This window comes from Panthera pardus, unplaced genomic scaffold (genome assembly GCF_024362965.1).
Source record: "Panthera pardus isolate Hobbes unplaced genomic scaffold, ASM2436296v1 HiC_scaffold_11, whole genome shotgun sequence".
Taxonomy (NCBI): Eukaryota; Metazoa; Chordata; class Mammalia; order Carnivora; family Felidae; genus Panthera; species Panthera pardus.
Genome location: NW_026526666.1, coordinates 73,837,784 through 73,857,958, shown reverse-complemented (window position 1 = coordinate 73,857,958; position 20,175 = coordinate 73,837,784). Strand labels below are relative to the sequence as shown.

Here is a 20,175-nt window from a genome sequence, read left to right as displayed (position 1 = left end):
GTTTAACAGGACAAAGTGAAAGAGAAATCCTGAAGATAGATCAGTAAAAGTGATCTAATATGAGGAATAAAAAGAAAAAAAGAACAAGTGAAAATAAAGCCTCAGTGACCTATGAAATGATGTCAGTCATTTCTGGGGAGGGGCAGAGAAAAGAAAGGAGTTGAGAGAATCCCAAACAGACTCTGCACTATCTGTGCAGAGCCCCATGTGGGGCTCAAACTTATGAAACATGAGATCATGACCTGAGCCGAAATTAAGAGTCAGATGCTTAAAAGACTGAGCCACCCAGGTGCCCCAAACAGTCTATATTTTATTTTACTTTATTTTAAGTCTGTATTTTAACTGGACTAGAAGAAAAGAAAACAGGGCCCTAATTTTTTGAAAAAACTAATGACCCAAATATCCCAAATTTAGATGAAAACCTCTCTTTGTAGATCCTAGAAGATAAGCAAATCCCATGCAGAATAAATACAAAGAAAATTACACTGGGGCACAAACTCCTTCAATCTAAAAATAGAGAAAAATCTTGGAAACCACAAAAGACAGAGAGGGGAGAGCAAGGGGGCACATTACCACAGCCCCCCTTATCTACAGGAAATACATTCTAAGACCTCCACAGCGGATGTCTGAAACTGGATAGCATCAAACCCTATTCATACTATGTTTTTTCCTATACGCACATACCGATGATAAAGCTTAATTTAAAAATTAGGCACAATAAAAAATAAAAATAATAATCAGGTACCATAAAAGATTAACAACAATAATAAAGTAGAACAATTATAACATACTATAATAAAAGTTATATGAATGTGGTCTCTCTCTCAACATATCTTATTGTGCCATACTCACCCTTCTTCCTGCGATGATGTGAGATGATAAAATGCCTATATGATGAGATGAAGTGAGGTGAATGACGTAAGCATTGTGACACAGCATGAGGCTACCACTGACCTTCTGACGATACGTCAGAAGGAGGATCATCTGCTTCAGGAACACAGCTGACCACGGGTAACTGAAACTGCTGAAAGCAAATCCATGGATAAGATGGGTCTACTACAGGTACAGGGGAATAAAAATACAAATGACACCTGACTTTTCACCAGAAATAAGGGAGGCTAAGTACAACAGAACATCTGAAAGGTGGGGGAAACCCTGCAAACTGAAGATTCCACATCCAGAAAAAGGATTCAGAGGATGAAATAAAGACCTTTTCAGATAAATAAGAGCCAACAAAATGTGTTTTCTGCAGACGTGCACTATAAAAAATGCCCAAGGATGGTATTAGGCTAAAGGGGAAAGAGATCAGCTTGAAACTTGGATTTACAGAAAAGAACATCAGAGAAGGTAAATAATTAGGAAAATATTTTCTGCAACATGATTTCCTTAAAACACAGCTATCTAAAGCAAATAAAACAATCCTAAGGTGAGACTTGTGTCGTAAGTAAAAGTATAAGCTATGACAGCACAAAGAAAGAAAAAGATAAATAAATAGAACTGTACTGTTCTAAGGTTATTGGATTTGTCAAGTGGGTGGGAAAAGGTAAGTAGTAAACGTTATGAAGTATGAAATATGAAGTGAAAGGTGGTATATTACCTCTAGACTTTGGTAAGTTAGTATTACACATTTAGCTCTAGCATGACTAACAAAAAAATAAAAAGAGCACAGTTAAGTCAATAAAGGAGATAAAAGAGAGTACTTTAAACTAGTTGATTAATCCCAAAGGTTGCAGAAATGAAGCAACAAAGAAACAAAAGAAAAACAAATTGCAACCATATGAATAATCATATTAAATATGGACTAAGCACCCCAACTAGAAGGCAGAGATTGTTAGACTGGATTTAAAAGGCAAGAGCCAATAACTACATGCTGTTTATAAGAGACATACTTTAAATACAAAAGCATGTATAGGCCAACAGCAAAATACTAGAAAATATATACCGTAAAGCTACATAAGAAAACTGTAGTGGTTATATTAGGATAAGAAAAAGTAAGCTTCAAAACAAAGAGTATTTTAAGAACATTTCATAAAGATAAAAGACAAATCAACAGGAAGATTAAACACATCATTAAACACATTAATTTCAAATGAGTTACAGACCTAAAAGTTAACTCTAAAACCATAAAATCTGGGGTGCCTGGCTGGCTCAGTCGGTAGAGCAGGCAAATCTTGATCTCAGAGTCCTGAGTTCAAGTCCCACGCTGGGCATAGAGATTACTTTATAAAATTTAAAAAATTAAAATTAAAAAAATGTAAGATCTACAGAAGAAAATAGAGGATAATATTATGGCCTTGGCTGATTTCCTCAACGCAAAACTCACTAATCATTAAATTAAAAATTGGTAAATTAGACTTCATCAAAAGCCAAAATGTCTACTCGTTTTAAGACACTATTATAAAAACAAAGGCAAACCAGTCTGAAAAAATATTTACAAAATTTAAATCTAAGAAAAAAACGTATCCAGAATACATTAAAAAACAACAAAACCCTCCTACAGCTCAGTAATAATGACAACCAAATTTTAAAAAGAAAAAAAAAGGGCAAAAGACTTTAAAGGAACCTTGAGAAGAGAGAATATACAAATGACCTGTAGGCACATGGAAAGATGCTCAACATAAAAAATTCAAAATAAAGGGGCGCCTGGGTGGCGCAGTCGGTTAAGCGTCCGACTTCAGCCAGGTCACGATCTCGCGGTCGGTGAGTTTGAGCCCCGCGTCAGGCTCTGGGCTGATGGCTCGGAGCCTGGAGCCTGTTTTAGATTCTGTGTCTCCCTCTCTCTCTGCCCCTCCCCCGTTCATGCTCTGTCTCTCTCTGTCCCAAAAATAAATAAAAAACGTTGAAAAAAAAAATTTAAAAAAAAAAAAAAAATTCAAAATAAAACCATAACAAGATACCACCTCATACCCCCCAACATGGCTAAACTAAAGAGATAGCTGACACCACCTGTTGACCAGGATGTGGAGCATCTGAAATTCTCATGCACTGCTATTGGGAATTTAAAATACACAACTACTACAGAAAAGGATTTGGCAGTTTCTTATGAAGTTACTCTTCCACCTGCCCTTTGACACAGAAATACTGTATTATTCTAGAGAAATGAAGGCACATGTCCACAGAAAACTTGTACAAGAATTTCTTAGTAGCCTGTTCTTAATAGTCCCAAAATGAAAACTACCCAAATGTCCATCAACAGATCCATGAATAAATGGAATACTACTTAGCAATAATAAACAAAAACTGACATATGCAATAGCATCACAGACATGACTGAAAGAAGTCAGACATAAACAGAAAATACAGTTGCCCTGAGAACATGCTTTGGGGCATGTTCATCAAAATTTAACTTTTGACTCTCCCATACCTTAACTAATAGCCTACTGTTGACCAGAAGAAGGCTTACTGATAACATAAACAGTTAATTAACACATTTTGTGTTATATGTATTATACTCTGTATTCTTACAATAGAGTAAACTAGAGGAAAACAATGTTTAAAACAAATGTAAGAAAAACAAAATACACTTAAAGTACTTTATTTCTTGAAAAATTCCATGTATAAGTGGATCTGTGTTTTCAAGGATCAACTGTATACTGAATGATTTCATCTACGCGAAGTTCCATTATGTGACACTTACAAAAACTAATCTTCTATGGAAAACTCTACCATGGGCTTAAAGATCACCATCTAAAACTGGGGTTTATTGTAAAGATTGAGATAATACCTATAAGTAACTCCCTCATCTGTAAAGTAGTATACAGATGTAGAATTGTTATTAATTCATGTCAACAATTCTGGTACAGCAGGTTAATGTCCTCCTGAGGGAGAAAACTGCAATGTCTTAGTGTGCAAAATCCCAAAGATCACAAACTAGAATTGTACAGCTTTGAACACATCTTCCAAAAACAATCAACTGCCAACTTCAAGATATCCCACATGGGGTACCTGGCTGGCTCACTTGGAAAAGCGTGCAACTCTTGATCTCAGGGTTGTGAGTTTGAGTCCCAAGTTAGGTGTAGAGATCACTTAAAAAAAGTCTTTTTGGGGTGCCTGGGTGGCTCAGTAGGTTGGGCGCTTGAACCCTGTGTCGAGTTCCGTGTTGACAGCTCAGAGCCTGGAACCTGCTTCGGATTCTGTGTCTCCCTCTCCCTCTGCCCCTCCCCCGCTCATGCTCTGTCTCTCTCTCTCTCTCTCTGTGTCTCTCTCTCAGAAATATGTAAACATTAAAACAATTTTTTTAATAAAATATTTTTTAATGCCATTATCTGATTAAATATAAACATAAGAAGTTACTATTTATTTCATACTCCTGGGGAAAACAGTCCCTATCATAAGTTGCTAACCATTCCAAATGGCTAAATCTGTGAATTTTATGTTTTAACGAACCCTACTGCCAAGTATACATGGTTCGCTGGTAAAGTGAATCATCACAGACTATTCTCTGCTCATCCTCATCTCTCAATGCACATCATCAAGAGCCTCAGACACAATACTGGATGCTTTTTGTCCCTGACTTCTTTGGCTTTATACTTCATATTTTGTCTCAATGTTTTATTTCTCTCCCAGTTTAGATTTGCAAATCAGTTTAAAAGGTTTGTTTTGTTTTGTTTTGTTTACCTTCCAACATCTTAGGATGCTGGTAACTGCCTGGTAACTGCCCATAGTTCCATGGTACAGCAGTTGCATGTACCATACAGAGTGAACATACTTCCCAGTTTGTCTTGGTTTATACCTGTTTCCTAAGCATAATTACGAATAGTGCCCCCTTTCATTCTTAGCAGTCTCTAGTTTGGACCAGAAGTTAAACAGTCATTCTACTCAGACCACAAAAACAGACTATAAGCAGTCGAATACACAGGAGGCACTCAAAGGCAGGTAGCGTGGCTAAATGAATATATGGACAAAAATTATCCTGATGCCAGCTCAGTTCCCTGGAATACTCTTGCTGAACAAGTGAAGGTTTTTATTACTTTTAAATATATTGATTATCAAATTAAGCTAAGTGTTGCTCAGGAAAGACTGTTAAGGAATTTACCCCTAATCACTGAATTAAAAATATATAATTAGCATATCAATTATAGTATATCCTTAAATGTTAAGGATACTTAAAAATAATATGCTCTAGTAAGTGATTAATAGTTGGCCATATCTTGTTTTTAAATCATCAGTGCCCTTAGTCCTTTTGGAAATTAATTTCTTAAGCTGGAAATAAATAAAGTTTACTGTATCACAACTGATTTGCAAGAGACAGAATGCTCACCTATATTTAATATAACCCACAAAGCAGTTTAGTATGACTATTACAGGTTATTAGTTTAGATTAATTCAACATTGTCCTGTATCTTAGTATTTGCCAAATTAATTATTGAGTCTAAGCCTAAAAGAAAAGAATTTGATGGTCAAATGAAATTACGGCTGGCAACAACCCACATGTTCTTCAAATGGTGATTAAATGTGGTAAATCTAAACAATGGAATATATACAATAAAACAGAATGAGCTGCTAATACAACAACATAGATGGAACTCAAATGCCTAATGCTAAGTGAAAGAAGCCAGACTCAAAAGGCTACCTACTTTATGAGTCTCACTTATATGAACTTCTGGAAAAGGCAAAATTACAGGGACAGAAAACAGATCAATAGTGACCTGGGAGTGGAGGAAAGGGCTGACTACCAACGGACAATAATATTCCACAGCTTGATGATAGTGTTGGTTAAATTGTATCCATTTGTCAAAACAACTAGAATTCTACACCAAAAAGGAAATTTTACCATATATAATTTTTTAAATTAATTTGTTGGCAAAATACTATTTTTTAAAGTAGTTTAGATACAGAAAAGAAAACAGGAGGCCAGCAACAACAAAATGTTACCTCCCACCCTTAAAAAGAGAAGAGAGAATATGGTATGGTGCAAATAAAAGGCCACTCTAAACTGCCCTAAGTATACTGTCAAGGCTCTATGGCAGCACTTCTGTCGATTTCTGCAATGCGCTCTCTCTCTCTCCCCCTCTCTGAATATGACCCTCATATCTCTTACTTCACTCAATCTTTCAAACCTCTTCAAATGCTGTGCTCACTCTGGGCTTTCTAATCGTGGTTTGTCTAATGAACAGTCTTACATTCATAATCCACCTTTGCCTTAAAATGCACTCATGGTACCAATCCTTTTTGTCATTCTTGGACCTCATAAGAGTACACTAGTCCCTCCCCTATCCCCAGTTTCACATTCTGCAGTTTGTCACAACTATGGTCCAGAAGCAGATGACCCTCCCTCTAACATCGTCAGAAGGACAAGAGTAGCCCAGTGCGACATACCACAATACCTACATCATTCACCTCTCTTCATCCCATCAGGCAGGCAGGCATTTTATCATCTCACAATCATCACAAGAACAAGGGGGAATAGATGATAATAAGATATTTGTGGGGGGCATGACATTCACATAATTTTTATCATAGTATATTATAAAAATTGTTAATATTTTACCATTAGTTATTATTGTTAATCTCTTACTGTGCCTAATTTGTAAATTAAATTTTATCATAGGTATGTATGTATAGGAAAAAGACATAGTATAGAGCCTCTGTACTATCCACGGCTTCAGGCATCCACTGGGGGTCTTGGAATATATCCCCTGCAGATAAGGGGTGACTACTGTACTTACATTAATTCCCTTAACTCCTGATTCTATCCCAACTTTGTTCTCACTAGTCCCTCAGCTCAACTTGATCATGTCCTGTTCTCAGCCTTCAAGTGGGGCTCTTACCTACCATGAGTTAAAACCACAAAGATTAAGAATTTCATCTATCCTTAAAATGCTTCAGAAGTGGCAAACTCTAAAACATCCCTTGGAACCCTACCAGTGTTTTTTTTCAATCAAATAAATAAGATGCCCTTATTTTTGTCTAACCAAACTCTTGCTTTTGTCTTTACAGCCTATTTCCTGTTTGGTTTTACACAAAGACAAAGATAAGAAGTTAACTTCTTCTTCACAAAAATCATACACCTACTTTAAGATTAGTATTAAAATTACACTCGTATCTTCCTTCTTTACGTTACGCACCTGTGATTGCTACAACACTGTTAAATCACTTAATGTTGTATCTTATGTACTTTCAAACCTCTCCATTTTTTTCTACATCTTTTAACAAATAAAGTGACCAAAACAGGATACCAACAAATAAGAGACAATTTATAAATAAATACAACACAATACTAATAAGGCCAAAAAAAGAATATCCTTTGAAAACAAGAGATCAGTCAACTAAGCTATGGTCTCCATATCATGACAGAGGACAAGAATAGAAAAAAATTACAGTCTCAGAACTTCCAAAAGTTCATTTTCTAGCAGCTGAGTTTGTTGTTTCCTCACCAACCAGGAGACTCCGATATTCACAGCCACGAAGCCTTTACAACTTTCCCATCCCCGGGCAAGAAAAAGCATCACCTCCACCAGCCCCAAAAAGCTCTTCTTACTATGAATTCACTGAAGTTATCTTTCCCAGAACAGAACAGACAGGTGGCCTTCACGGGGTATTCTTAGCTACCACCTCAGTTCTATTAGAACCCACTATTGCTAATTAATTATGCAATTATTGAAACCACTTCCTATTATCTTTCATTTCCTTTAAAATCAAAGTACCATTTTTCTGAGTTGGAGAAGAGGGAAAAGGGTTGAGAAATGATGAAGGTAGAAAGCAAAGAAAGACATTTTTTTTTTAAAGTAAATTTAGCTGATAGGCTCTGTTTTCCCATAATGTGAAAATATTTACCTTCCTTTAAGTTAATTAAGAGGCATGTGTGAATAAAAGGCAGGATAAGAAGACTTTAACAACAACAACAATTAGATTAAAAAAACAGACAAAAATACAGAAAATAAAGCTAATGAAAAGAGAAGAGATAAAAGGCAGAAATAATTTAAAAAAAAAATGGAGATGGACTAAAACATACAGAAACATGGTTGTAATCAAGGGAAAAGGGGCACCTGGGTGGCTCAGTCGGTTAAGTGTCCCACCCTTGGTTTCTGCTCAGGTCATGATCTTACCATACATGAGAGTTCGAGCCCCACATCAGACTCTGCACTGACAGCATGGAGCCTACTTGAAATTCTCTCTCTGCCCCTCCCCCACTTGCTCTGTCTCTCTCAAAATAAATCAATAAACTTTAAAGGGGGTTGGGGGAGAGAAAATAGAAATCTGTCCCACAAAAGACAGAGTTATGGCTGCAAAATGTAATTTCATTTTGTGTTTCTTTTTAAAGAAAGTATAATGTGGCTATTTGAAATTAGTTTAAGGGAACATAGGAAAATCAATGTCAGCCCATTAATGTACATGGGAGAAATTCAAATATTAAGGGTTTTTATGACAAAGATTTCTAGAAAATGAAGAAGTGAATCAGGAATAAATAATCATATAAAAATATCTGTAATTCATCAACACTCTTCCAAGTTTAGGTCGGCCTTCATATCTCTCCGGTAATCCACTGAACAGGAAGCCATACAAATGAAAATAGAGGGAAAAAGACACTGGACACACTACTTCTACCTCTACCTCTTGGACCCAATGTGAGTCATGGCAGCAGCTAGTAAAATCCTAAGGGGTTAAAGTCCACCCCATACCCAAGACCGAAAACTACTCCCACCCCACCTTGGCTCAATGGTTTTCTCCCACTGTGGTGAGGGTGGTTTTGGAAAAGCTCCTCAAATGCCAGGAAACACTGTAATACAAAAAGAAAAAACAATTCATAAGTACCAAAACTTAACTAACATTTTGGTCTCTCTCTCAAGGAAGACTGGTACAGCAGAAAAAGCATTAGTCTAAGAAACAAGGAACCAAGAAACCAGGTATGTTCTGCTTGCTCAGCAGGCATTCTAAGATGTTTGCTCTATTCCAGGTGACTCGGTGGGGGAGGACACCAAACACCCCCCTTCTGCTAAGGGTTAGTAAACTAGTAGAACAGAAGCCAGAATAAACTAGGAGAATAGAAGCCAGAAGCTGCTGATGGTCATCTCTGCCATTAACTGGGATGAAAAAAGAAGCCATCAGAGAAGTTAGCAGAACTAAGGGATGTAAAGAGACATTTGTGGTAGAACCAGGCTCCAGCTCGTCCTGTAGATGTTTAGTTGGTCTGTAGTTGGGTTACTGTGACTGCAAGTAAGTCTGGCCAATTGGGCTCTTATTCCACACTAAACCTGGACAAGTCATTCTTCATTTACTGGCCTGAGTTTCCTCTTCTATCAAATGGGCTAGATCTGAAGTTTTTCAAAATGTTTTTTAGGCAATGGGATTTTTAAACAAAAATCATATTTTGATATCAAAAATTAAAATGATTTGATTCATATAAATTTTATAAGATGAGATTTACAACATTTACTTCTGACCAAAATAAGTAAGAACAATGGGTATTTAAATCTCACCTTGAGACTGGAAAAAAAAAATGTATCTATTATTAATATACTGTACTTTATAAGATTAAATGTATGGTATTTACTATTGTGACCCAAATCAATGATAACAATGATGCATTTTGATTAAAACAAACTTTAAAACTGGAGACTAATGGTAAAAGTTGAAATCTGTTATTAACTTCTCAGGATTCTATTTATTTCTGCATTTTGTTTTGGTTGCATGTTAAGACAATTCTGATTCAAAAAGAATAGTTGAAGAGTAATATATGTTTTCTACATCTGCCTTATCCATGACACTATTTAATTAAAGGTGGAGAAAAGTTTTAGGTTCTGCACAAAAGAAAACCTGACAGCACAAGCTTTTTAAAATAGATCTCCAACTGGTTAAGACTTAGTACATAATATAGTAAAGCACTCAGGTGTGTTGGTTTATTTTTTTAATGATTTAAACCTCATGTAAAAATTAAATCTGAACCAAATATTTATAAAATCCAATTAGTGCCCTCAAAGAACTCTAATAATCTCTAAACTCTTAAGAACATTTTCATTGAGATTCATATATACTCACTGCCCCCCAAAATTGTAATGAAGCAAATATAAAAAGTTACAATTCATTATTATTATTGTTTTTTTACAAATAAGCCTGCTTTAAAGAAAAGAAACAAAACCTTGGAGAATTATGAACACAGACAAATAATAAATTGGACCAAATAACCAGACTATAATAATAATTTATTCAATCTTACTGAGAACCAACTTAATGGGGCAGGTCACAGAAGGTGCTATAGAAAACTTCCACTTTTTAAGAGTGCCTGCTTTATAGTGAAAATGAGTAACTCTCCATCTCTAACCTCAAGAAATTAACCATCTAGAAGAGGATACAATACATTCATTCATTCAACAAGAGTGTGTCCTCCCTCAGTGCCACCAGCTACTGTCCAAGCAACTGGAGCTAAAAAGTGAACAATATACATGATTCCCTACCCTCATAAGTTTAGACTTTAACCCAAGGACAGTAGATAAACAATGAAGATTTTAAACACAGAAAACATGTGATTAGCTTAACATTTTTGAAAGACAGCACTGGCTACTTTGTGAAAGTTACTATACATTGTAGGTAGTAAACCCAAGAATCGAACAGTCAGAAGCTACTGCAATGATGACAAAGTAATAGGAAATCAAGAGGGAACAACAAACTCAGCTGAAGTACATGGAAACAAAAAGCTTCAGAGAAGTAATGCTGTAGCTCAATCTTAAAAGACCCAAGGAGTAGGCCAGGTAAGCAGAGAAAGAGAGTTTGTGCAGCAAGAGAAGATCATATGAAAGGCATGAGAAACTTTAAGTAGTTCCTCACAGTGGGTCTTGAACGAGAATCATAGCTAGAAAGGCAGATCAAGGAAAAGCATAAAGGGTATTTGACAACACAAGGAAACATCTCCAAGACACGGGGAGTACTTTTAAGCAGGGTGGTAACATAACCAGGCTTACTAAAATTTTAGAAACATTCTTTCAGGGATGGTTAGCTTAAAACACCGGCTGGTTCCAGCCAAACAACAATGCACGTTTGCCAACAGATACACTCTCTCAAAGTCCTAATCTAATAATTTATCATGACAATGAAATTATGGTCTAACAGAGTACCCTGAGGTTTAGAAGCCAAGTAACTAGTACCAAGTTCAGGGAACACTGCAGTTAATATGACTATTAAAACCAAAAAGAGGAGAAGTCTCTGTAGATAAAATACTAAAAGTGTACTGGTGGCAGGATATAAACGGAATGCAAAGGAAAAAACAGCAACTAAGAAAACAAGGAACATACAATTTTATTTCAGGGTAAGAATTACTTCTATGTGTTGTCAAGATCTACCAAATCTACCTCCTACATGCAATAAATAACAAACTGTGGTTCCTGACAAGCAGTTCAAAAACCAAATTTAAATTAATATACAGTACTTAATAACCAAAGAGAAACAAGATTAGAAGTACTAAACTTTAACAGAAGACCAGCTCTACACTAGCTAACTTCGACTGCTTAAAAAGAATGCTGTCTCTGCCTAGTTGGTCCTTGAAGATTACCAATTAAAATGGGGATGAGGTAGGGTGAAGTGAAAAAGGATCAGGAAGGTTCCTAATCAATGAACTAGGCATGTTCTTGAGTGCTCTCATTCCAATTCTGTTTCTCTATATATAAAAGACATTACTCAGATACAAACGTGATAACAGATATAATGAAGAATCCAATTATTTTATCTTAAGATAATGAATCCTACCTTTCCGGGGTCATCCTTTGATCGAGGCACTTTAAGGAAACACTTGTTCAGTGACAGATTATGTCGTATGGAGTTCTGAAATTAAAGAAGAGAAGCCACAGGGTCATTGGAAATCCAAAAAACCAAATCCCATCTTTAAAAACAGAATCAGGGGATGCCTGGTTGGCTCAGTTGGTTAAGTGTCCAACTCTTGGTTTCAGCTCAGGTCATGATCTCATGCTTTCATGAATTTGAGTCCTGCATTAGGCTCTGCGCTAGCAGCACAGATGCTGCTTAGGATTCTCTGTCTCCCTCTTTGCCCCTCTCCCACTTGCGCGGTCTCTCTCAGAATAAACTTAAAAAAAAGTAAAACAACAACAGAATCAGGAGTCTAAATATCTCTATGCATAGAATACAATTTCAAGTAGAATAAGCTTTTTAAATGAGCTTCAGATTTAAATCTTTCTGGGGGGTGCCTGGGTGGCTCAGTTGGTTAAGTGTCCATCTTCAGCTCAGATCATGATCTCATGGTTTGTGAGTTCAAGCCCTGCATCGGGCTCTGTGCTGACAGCTCAGAGCTTGGAGCCTGCTTCAGATTCTGGGTCTCCCTCTCTTTCTGCCCCTCCCCTGCTCATGCACATGTGCACACACACTCTCTCTCAAAAATAAACATTAAAAGAAAAAAATTGTTAACCTTTCCAATTTTCAAATTATCAACGCTGAAAAAAATTCCACTGTGCCATTACAAAATGAGTGTATAAATGCCAATTAGGTTCTTACTACAATGAGAAGATTACTACATGAGAAGACACTGGCTACAGAGGGCTAGCAAGAACACCTACATTCCTCAGTGCGGCAAGAAAGAATAACCATCTTGGATGACAGGAAAATGCACTTGAAGACCTGAAGAATCTGTGAAATAGGAAATCTTTTCATGAATAAGTAGGACTGTGCCATAATTTTTATAGAAAATAACCAAAGGCCATTTCTTTTTAATGAAATGCTCCAAATCCATTCCATAAATTTTGTTCCACAACAGCCAGGTATTTGGTAGAGAGGGACTCCAACTGCATTTAGCCACTACTTAGAATTTTAGGAGGCATATTTTGGCATAATGTCTATTTTATTTTTTAACATAAAATTCAGAACTCTAACAATAATGCCTATATGAAAATTCCCCTCTCACAGGGTAATACTGGCATTAAAAAAGTTTTTAAAAGATGACCATAGAACATAAATTCAAGCCTATCTTATCAAAACATCAATTGAAAACTTATGAATGGGAGTTCCACCTCTGCTTGGGTAAGTAAAAATAAAACCCTATTTTTGAGCCACACTGGGGAGCTAAAGCTACAAGGCAGACCAATAAATTAAATTCCTGAGAAGGACAAGCCCAAAGAGAAAAGGGACAAGTTGTCTCACCTTTTGGCAGAGTATAGGAGAAAGAGGCGGCCACCATCCAAGCATGTAAGAAGCTAGCTAAAATTTGAAAGGCCAAGGGCTAGTGTGTCAGTTTAGAGTACCAAGGGCCCCAAATATAAGGGAAGTTCCCACTCACTCTTTAAGCTCTTCTCCATGGGCCTTTACTATATGCTCACAAAAAAAGAATGGGGATAGGAAAGGAGAACAAAGAAAGTCTCCCTAGTGGCATAGGCAGGAAGTAATAGCTCTAAGTGGAAGACAAAGTCCTACCACGTTTGACAGATTTCACAAAGCCAAAGCCTTAACTGTGAGGTAAGAACAGCAAAACTTCTCACAGGACTCTGGCAAAGATAGCTTTCGAGAGAACAGAAACAAAAACCCTTCTCAAGACACAAGCAAAGATCTACCGCTGGCTGGTAGAGGAAAGATAGAAGCAAAAACAGTTTTATCTCTGAGACAACTGTCAGAAACTACCTTGGGTCCAGGACCCTACATCAAAAGCAACTACAGATACAGGCTAGAATGGCTGAAGGAAAGAAACACTGAAGAAGCCCCACCTAAGTCCAAGGGCCTGAGTAAGACTGAGGCTGAATCAAGAAAACAGAAGGGTGCCTGGCTGGCTCAGTGGGTAGAGCATGTGACTTGATCTTAAGACCAGCAGATTAAGCCCCACATTGGGCACAGGTATTACTGAGAAGAGAAAAGAGAAGAGAAGAGAAGAGAAGAGAAGAGAAGAGAAGAGAAGAGAAGAGAAGAGAAGAGAAGAGAAGAGGAGAGGCGATGCGACGCAACAAGACAGCGGAAATGCACAGCCTCTACCACAAGCCTAGCAGTGAATAACACACACTAACGACATATTGACAGAGGAGGCACAGGAGCATGGAGAGAGACCCCCATTTGTAGCAAGGTAGGCAGAGACAACTAACAGCTAAAGAGAAAGCAGGAAAACAGAAAATTCTACAGCACCCATGCCCCTCATTCCAAGCACAGGTAGTAAAACCCTACTGCTAGAGGAATGCAAAATCTATGGTATACTGAAGGTAAAGATACCAACAACAAAACCCAAATCCAACTCAACTATTGACAAATCGACTCAATTTCCCATACAAATGGCCTGAGGAAAAAAAAAAGAGTCTGTGCATCTACAAGTATAAATACCATTTATCTCAATCTCTACCACTCTTTTCTACACACATTATCTGGCACTCAAAAATTATATGACACATTAGAAATGCAAGGAAAAACAAACATATTGACATGAGATAAAATCATCAATACTCAACTGAAAGGTGTCAGAACTATCAGACAGGAAATTTAAAATAACTATGACTAATATGTTCAAGGACCAAGTAGAAAAAGTGGTAACGTGCATAAAGAAGTGGGAAATTTCTACAGAGATATGGAAATTGTAAGAGTCAAATGTAAAGGGGTGCCTTGCTGGTTCAGCTGGTACAGCATGTGACTCTTGATCTCAGTATCATGAGTTCAAGCCCCACAGTAGGTATGGAGCCTACTCAAAAAAATAAAATACACACACACGTGTGTCTGTGTATATATTTATTTATTATATATTTATATATACATGTGTGTGTGTGTATATATATATATATATATACACACACACACACAATGTAAATGATATGAATAAAAAAACATGATCAAAAATAAAGAATTCCCAAGATGGGTTCATCAGTAGACTGGACACAATCAGAGAAAGGCTCAGATATCCTGAGGATACATCAACAGAAATGATCCAAATTGACTCACACATGTACATAAAACTTACACACACAAGATATTTCAAGAACTATGGAATAATATATATATTGTGAGTCCTAGAAGGAGAAAAAAAAAGTATGGGGCAGAAGAAAAATGTGAAGAAGTAACAGCCAAGAATCCTCTGTAAGACATGTAGGACATCAAATCAAAGATGTAAGAATTTCAGAGATCACCAAGAAGAAGAAATTAAAAATTCACACACATATATTCATTATAGATCAAAATGGTGAAAACCAAAATGAAGAGAATTTCTTGAAGGCAACAAGAGGAAAAAAATGATGTACAGAGCAATAAAAATAAAAATCGTAGCAGAACTCTCAAAAACTATGCAAGTTAGGGGCACCTGGCTGGATCAGTCGGTTAAGCTTCCAACTTTGGCACAGGTCATGATCTCAGTGTTCGTGAGTTTGAGCCCTGTGTTGGGCTCTGTGTTGACAGCTCAGAGCCTGGAGCCTGCTTCAGATTCTGTGTGTCCCTCTCTCTCTGTCCTTCCCCTGCTCATGCTCTCTCTCTCTCTCTCAAAAATAAATAAACATTAAAAAAAAAATTACAAAAAAAAAACAAAACTATGCAAGTTAGAAGACAACAGAATAACATCTTTAAATACTAAAAGAAAAACTATTCATATGCAGTGAAAATATCCCTCAAAAATGAGGGCAAAATAAAGACTTCCAGACAAGAAAAAGCTGTAAGAATCTATTTTGAATAGTGCCAGGGGGCTGGTAATATTATCAGGAAGTCTTCAGGCAGAAGTATGATAAATAGAAACTTGGATCTCAAAAAGAAAGAGTTCCAGAAACTGTAAAAATGAAGGTAAATTTTAAAAACCCTTTTTCTTATTGGGTGCCTGGGTGGCTCAGTAAGTTAGATGTCCCCTTCTTGGTTTTGCATCAGGTCATGATCCCATGGTTTGTGAGCTTGAGCCCCGCATCAGGCTCTGTGCTGACAGTGTGGAACCTGCTTGGGATTCTCTCTCTCCCTCTCTCTCTCTGCCCCTCCCCTGCTCATGCTCCCTCTCTCTCAAAATAAATAAACTTAAAAAAATAAATAAAAACACTTTTTCGTATTTATAATACCTTTAAAATGTAACTGTCTAAAGAAAATGTAACAATTACATGGTTTATAACATGTGAAAGTAAAATGTACAATGATAGCACAAAAGATGGGTCAAAAGAATTAGAAATATAAGGTTTATAAAGTTCTTACATTATACATAAAATGGTATACTTGAAGGTAGGCTGTGATAAGATAAAGATGTATGTGGTAATAGCTAGAGCAGCCACTAAAACAAAATTTAGGAAAAGGTATAATAAACTTATAGCAGAGATAAAATGGAATCATAAAAAATAGTCCAAATATAAAAGAAGACAAGAAAAAAAGAACTAATCAGATAAACTGGCATTCACCTAACCACCTTAGAAGTTCAACAGGGGGGGAAAAAAATCAAGATGGTCATGTTTTTTCTAAATGGCCAAAGAGGAAGAACACATCTCTACTTGAGGCTTCCTCCTCTACAGAAAGTTTAAATGTTGGAAATCATCAAGGCTCTGCTCTAAGTCCTTTTTTCATTTCTACATTTGCTGCCTACGAAAATATCATCTACAGTCACGGCTTCGATGACCATCTGTGACAATCTATCTAGACCTCAAAACTACACCTGTTTCCTGAGTTCCAAACATATATTTTTAACAATCTACTGGACATCTCCAGAAACACCTAAAACTCAGAATGTCTAAAATTAAACTCGATCTTTATCCCCAGTGTGATCTTCCAGTTTTCTCTTCTGAGGTTAAAAGCAGTTATTCACATAACAGCTCCAATCAGAAAGCTGTAAAACATCCTTAACTCTTCCTTCTTCCTCACCATCTAAAACAAATCTGTTACCAGATATTAAGTCTACCTTTGATCTACCTACTTTATTCCATCTCTACCATGCTCCTTCCTGAGGCAGTTATCTCTTCATAAGGTAAATTCAGTATTACTTAAAACTTTTCCATGACTTCCCACTGCACTTAGGATAAAATCCAAAATCCTTAACAAAGCTTCCAAAGGCCCTTCATGATCTGACCCCACCTCCCTACCTTGCTGTCCATACTCATCCTCTCCAATGTTCTTTCTCACTACTAGGCTTTCCATTTGTTGCTCCCCCTGCAAAGATGACTGTCCCTGGTATTACCCCATCCGCTTCACTTAAATGACTCTACTCAACTTTCAATTCATTCTTGACTTAAACATCAGTTCTTTTTTTTTTTTTTTTTAAGTAGGCTTCACACCCAGTGTGGGGCCCAATGCAGGGCTTGAACTCACGGCCCTGAGATCAAGAGTTGGACACTTAATCAACTGAGTCACCCAGGAGTCCCAACATTAGTTCTTTAGAGAAGTCCTTTCTGACTTTTCTTGACAGGTTAGCTCTCATCATAATAAATTTATCACCCTGGATTTCTCATCACACTTGTAATTATTTAATGTCTTCTTCCTATATACTGCATCCTATACCAAAATGTAAGTAGGCTCCATAAGGGTGGGAACCTTGTCTATCAACTCACAACCTAGAATATAATGCTTTTCATACTGTAATCCCAAATCTGTTGAAAACAATACCAAAAGCATATTGAGAAAGTAAAAATACCCAGAAAGATACCAAAGCCAAGACAAGAATATAGACACACACAATTAAGAAAAGAGATTACTGGGGGACCTGGTGGCTCAGTCAGTTTGATATCGCAGTTCATGAGTTCAAGCCCCACATCGGGCTCTGTGCTGGAGCCTGAAGCCTGCTTTGGATTTGAGGTCTCCCTCTCTCTCTGCCCCTCCCCCACTCATTCGCTCTCGCTCTCTCTCCCTCTCTCAAAAATAAATAAAACATTTTTTAAAATTTAAAAAAAAAAAAAAAAGAGATTATTTCATACAACCTGGGCAGAACCTACCTCTAATAATCACAAGAAAAGAAGTTGGGAGAGTAGAGAGGTAGATATAATTTAAATGGTCTAAGTTAATGTGGAGAAAAATGGCCCAGGTTAAACAATTAACCAAGGCATATTGCTTGGGTTTGAAAATCCAAGCCCCAAGTGTGGTTTCTCAAAAGTACTGTCTACCTGCACTAGAATTAAGATGAATTTTAATGCAGATTCCTAGGCTCCATCCAAGATGACTAATTCAAAATCTCTGGAGTTGTGACCCAGGAATCTAAAATTTAAAAACATTTAAAAAAAAATTTAAGTTTATTTATTTTGAAGGGGGAAGGGGGAGGGAAAGGAATCCTAAGCAGGCTGCTGTCAGCACAGAGCCCTACGTGGGGCTCCAACTGACAAACCATGAGATCATGAACTGAGCCCAAATCAAGAGTGGGACACTTAACCAACTGAGCCATCCAGGTGCCCCTAAATTTTAAAAACACTCAGGGCGCCTGGGTGGCTCACTTCGTTAAGCGTCCAACTTTGCCTAAGGTCACATCTCACGTTTGCGAGTTCAAGCCCCTCATGGGGCTCTGCTGAGAGGTGGGAGGCTGGAGACTGCTTCAGATTCTGTGTCTCCCTCTCTCTCTGCCCCTCCCCTGCTTGCACTCTATCTGTCTCTCTCTCTCAAAAGTAAACATTAAAAAAAAAATTTTTTTAAACATTCTAAGTGATTTTTACTTTAAACTTGAGTTTAAATGGGAACCTCCAATTCAAATTAACTACCACATTCCTACCTGTATCTTTTTTTCCCCCACTGTGAGAACCTTGGTTCCCCCACAACATCAATATATGTACTCATTTTTTCTACCCTACCATGCACATAAAATAGTTTCAGAATTGTTCCCAACTTCCCAACTTCTTTTCTCGGGGTTACTGGAGGTAGAGACAGCCTCTAGTGAAAAACCACTAGACAAATCCATTAAGTAAAGGTCATAATTTCTTTGCAATTCTTTTCAACCTTAGTATGTATCCCATGAAAACAACAGAATGCTCTTTAAGTTTTTTGAATTTTTTTTGTGTGATTATTTTATCCATTTGATATGATATACAGCTTATTTGTTTCTGCTTATATTCAGTTCCAAGGTTTCCTTTTTCCATCCTGTTTGATTATATGTAATATTTTTTAGATGTGTAAAACACTTACATGGCTTAGAACTAAATAAAAAGATATACTTGAAGTCTTATTCTTGTCTATATCCCTTCTACCTGAGTTCCATCCAACCTCCATGGTTAACTATGTTCACTACATTTCTAGTTTATTATTCCTAAGTTTCTTTTTGTAACAATAAGCAAATATGTATTTTTCTCCCCCCACACACACACATAAAAAGTAGCACAATATACCCCCACATATGTATAACATTCTTTTGTATTTTTCTTTCTGTACCCTAAACTCCAGTAAGTTAATAGGCTAATTTTCTTTAGTAAAGTGAATAGCACAAAAATGTTAATTCCTTTTCCTCTAGTTCAGATTACATAATTATTCCATTATAGAAACCTAAAGAGTGTTTTTTAAATTCTTCTGGAATATTCAAAGAGTTATTTTTTTTTTAATGTTTATTTATTTTTGAGAGAGAGAAAGAGACAGAGCATGGGGGGGGGGGGGGGGGGCGGGGGGCAGAGAGAGAGGGAGACACAGAATCTGAAACAGGTTCCAGGCTCTGAGGTGTCAGCACAGAGCCCGACGCGGGGCTCAAACTCACAAACCGCGAGATCATGACCTGAGCCAAAGTTGGACACTTAATCCACTGAGCCACCCAGGTGTCCCAAAGAGTTATTTTTAATATTGTAATCTCCCTTCAATACTCTGGCATAAGTGAAAAGGAATTTTACCTAAATATTAGAATTTTATTTGAATTCTTTTAAATGACCATGGCAACATTTGTCCTCTGGGTGATAGAAGAAATAGTGAGCAGCACACTGTAGGAGTGTGCAAAACAAATCTAAGGATAGCAAACTGTAAAATATGAAAAGAGAAATAGGACCTGAGAAAAGGAGAAGATAAACCAGTTTCCATTTGTCTCCATTTGCAATGTTTACTTACACTATTTCTGTGTTTACAAAAATAAAATTAGAAGCATTCATGGCAAGTTCTAAGCACCTAAAACTAGGTGGAAAAGACTTTTTTAAAAGAATAATCATGAGGGATGACTGGATGGCTCAGTCTGTTAAGCATCTGACTTGGGCTCAGGTTATGACCTCACGGTTCATGAGTTTGAGCCCCGCGTCAGGCTCTACGCTGGCAATGCAGAGCCTGCTTGAGATTCTCTCTCTCTCTCTCTCTCTCTCTCTCTCTCTCTCTGTCCCTCCCTGCTCATGTCTTCTCTCTCAAAATAAATAAATAAGTACTTTAAAAAAT

General features: G+C 37.0%; 1 protein-coding gene across 5 annotated transcripts in view; it reads right to left on the bottom strand.

Annotated features, from left to right (window-relative positions):
- The window catches only part of FOXJ3 (forkhead box J3), a 147,685-nt gene that overhangs the window by 71,734 nt on the left and 55,776 nt on the right, over nt 1-20,175 (bottom strand). For all 5 annotated transcript variants that reach the window (XM_019429184.2, XM_019429185.2, XM_019429181.2 and 2 more), the window contains one exon: nt 11,680-11,754. In XM_019429184.2, coding sequence (XP_019284729.1) covers nt 11,680-11,754 — 75 coding nt within the window. The remainder of the gene's footprint in view (nt 1-11,679; nt 11,755-20,175) is intronic.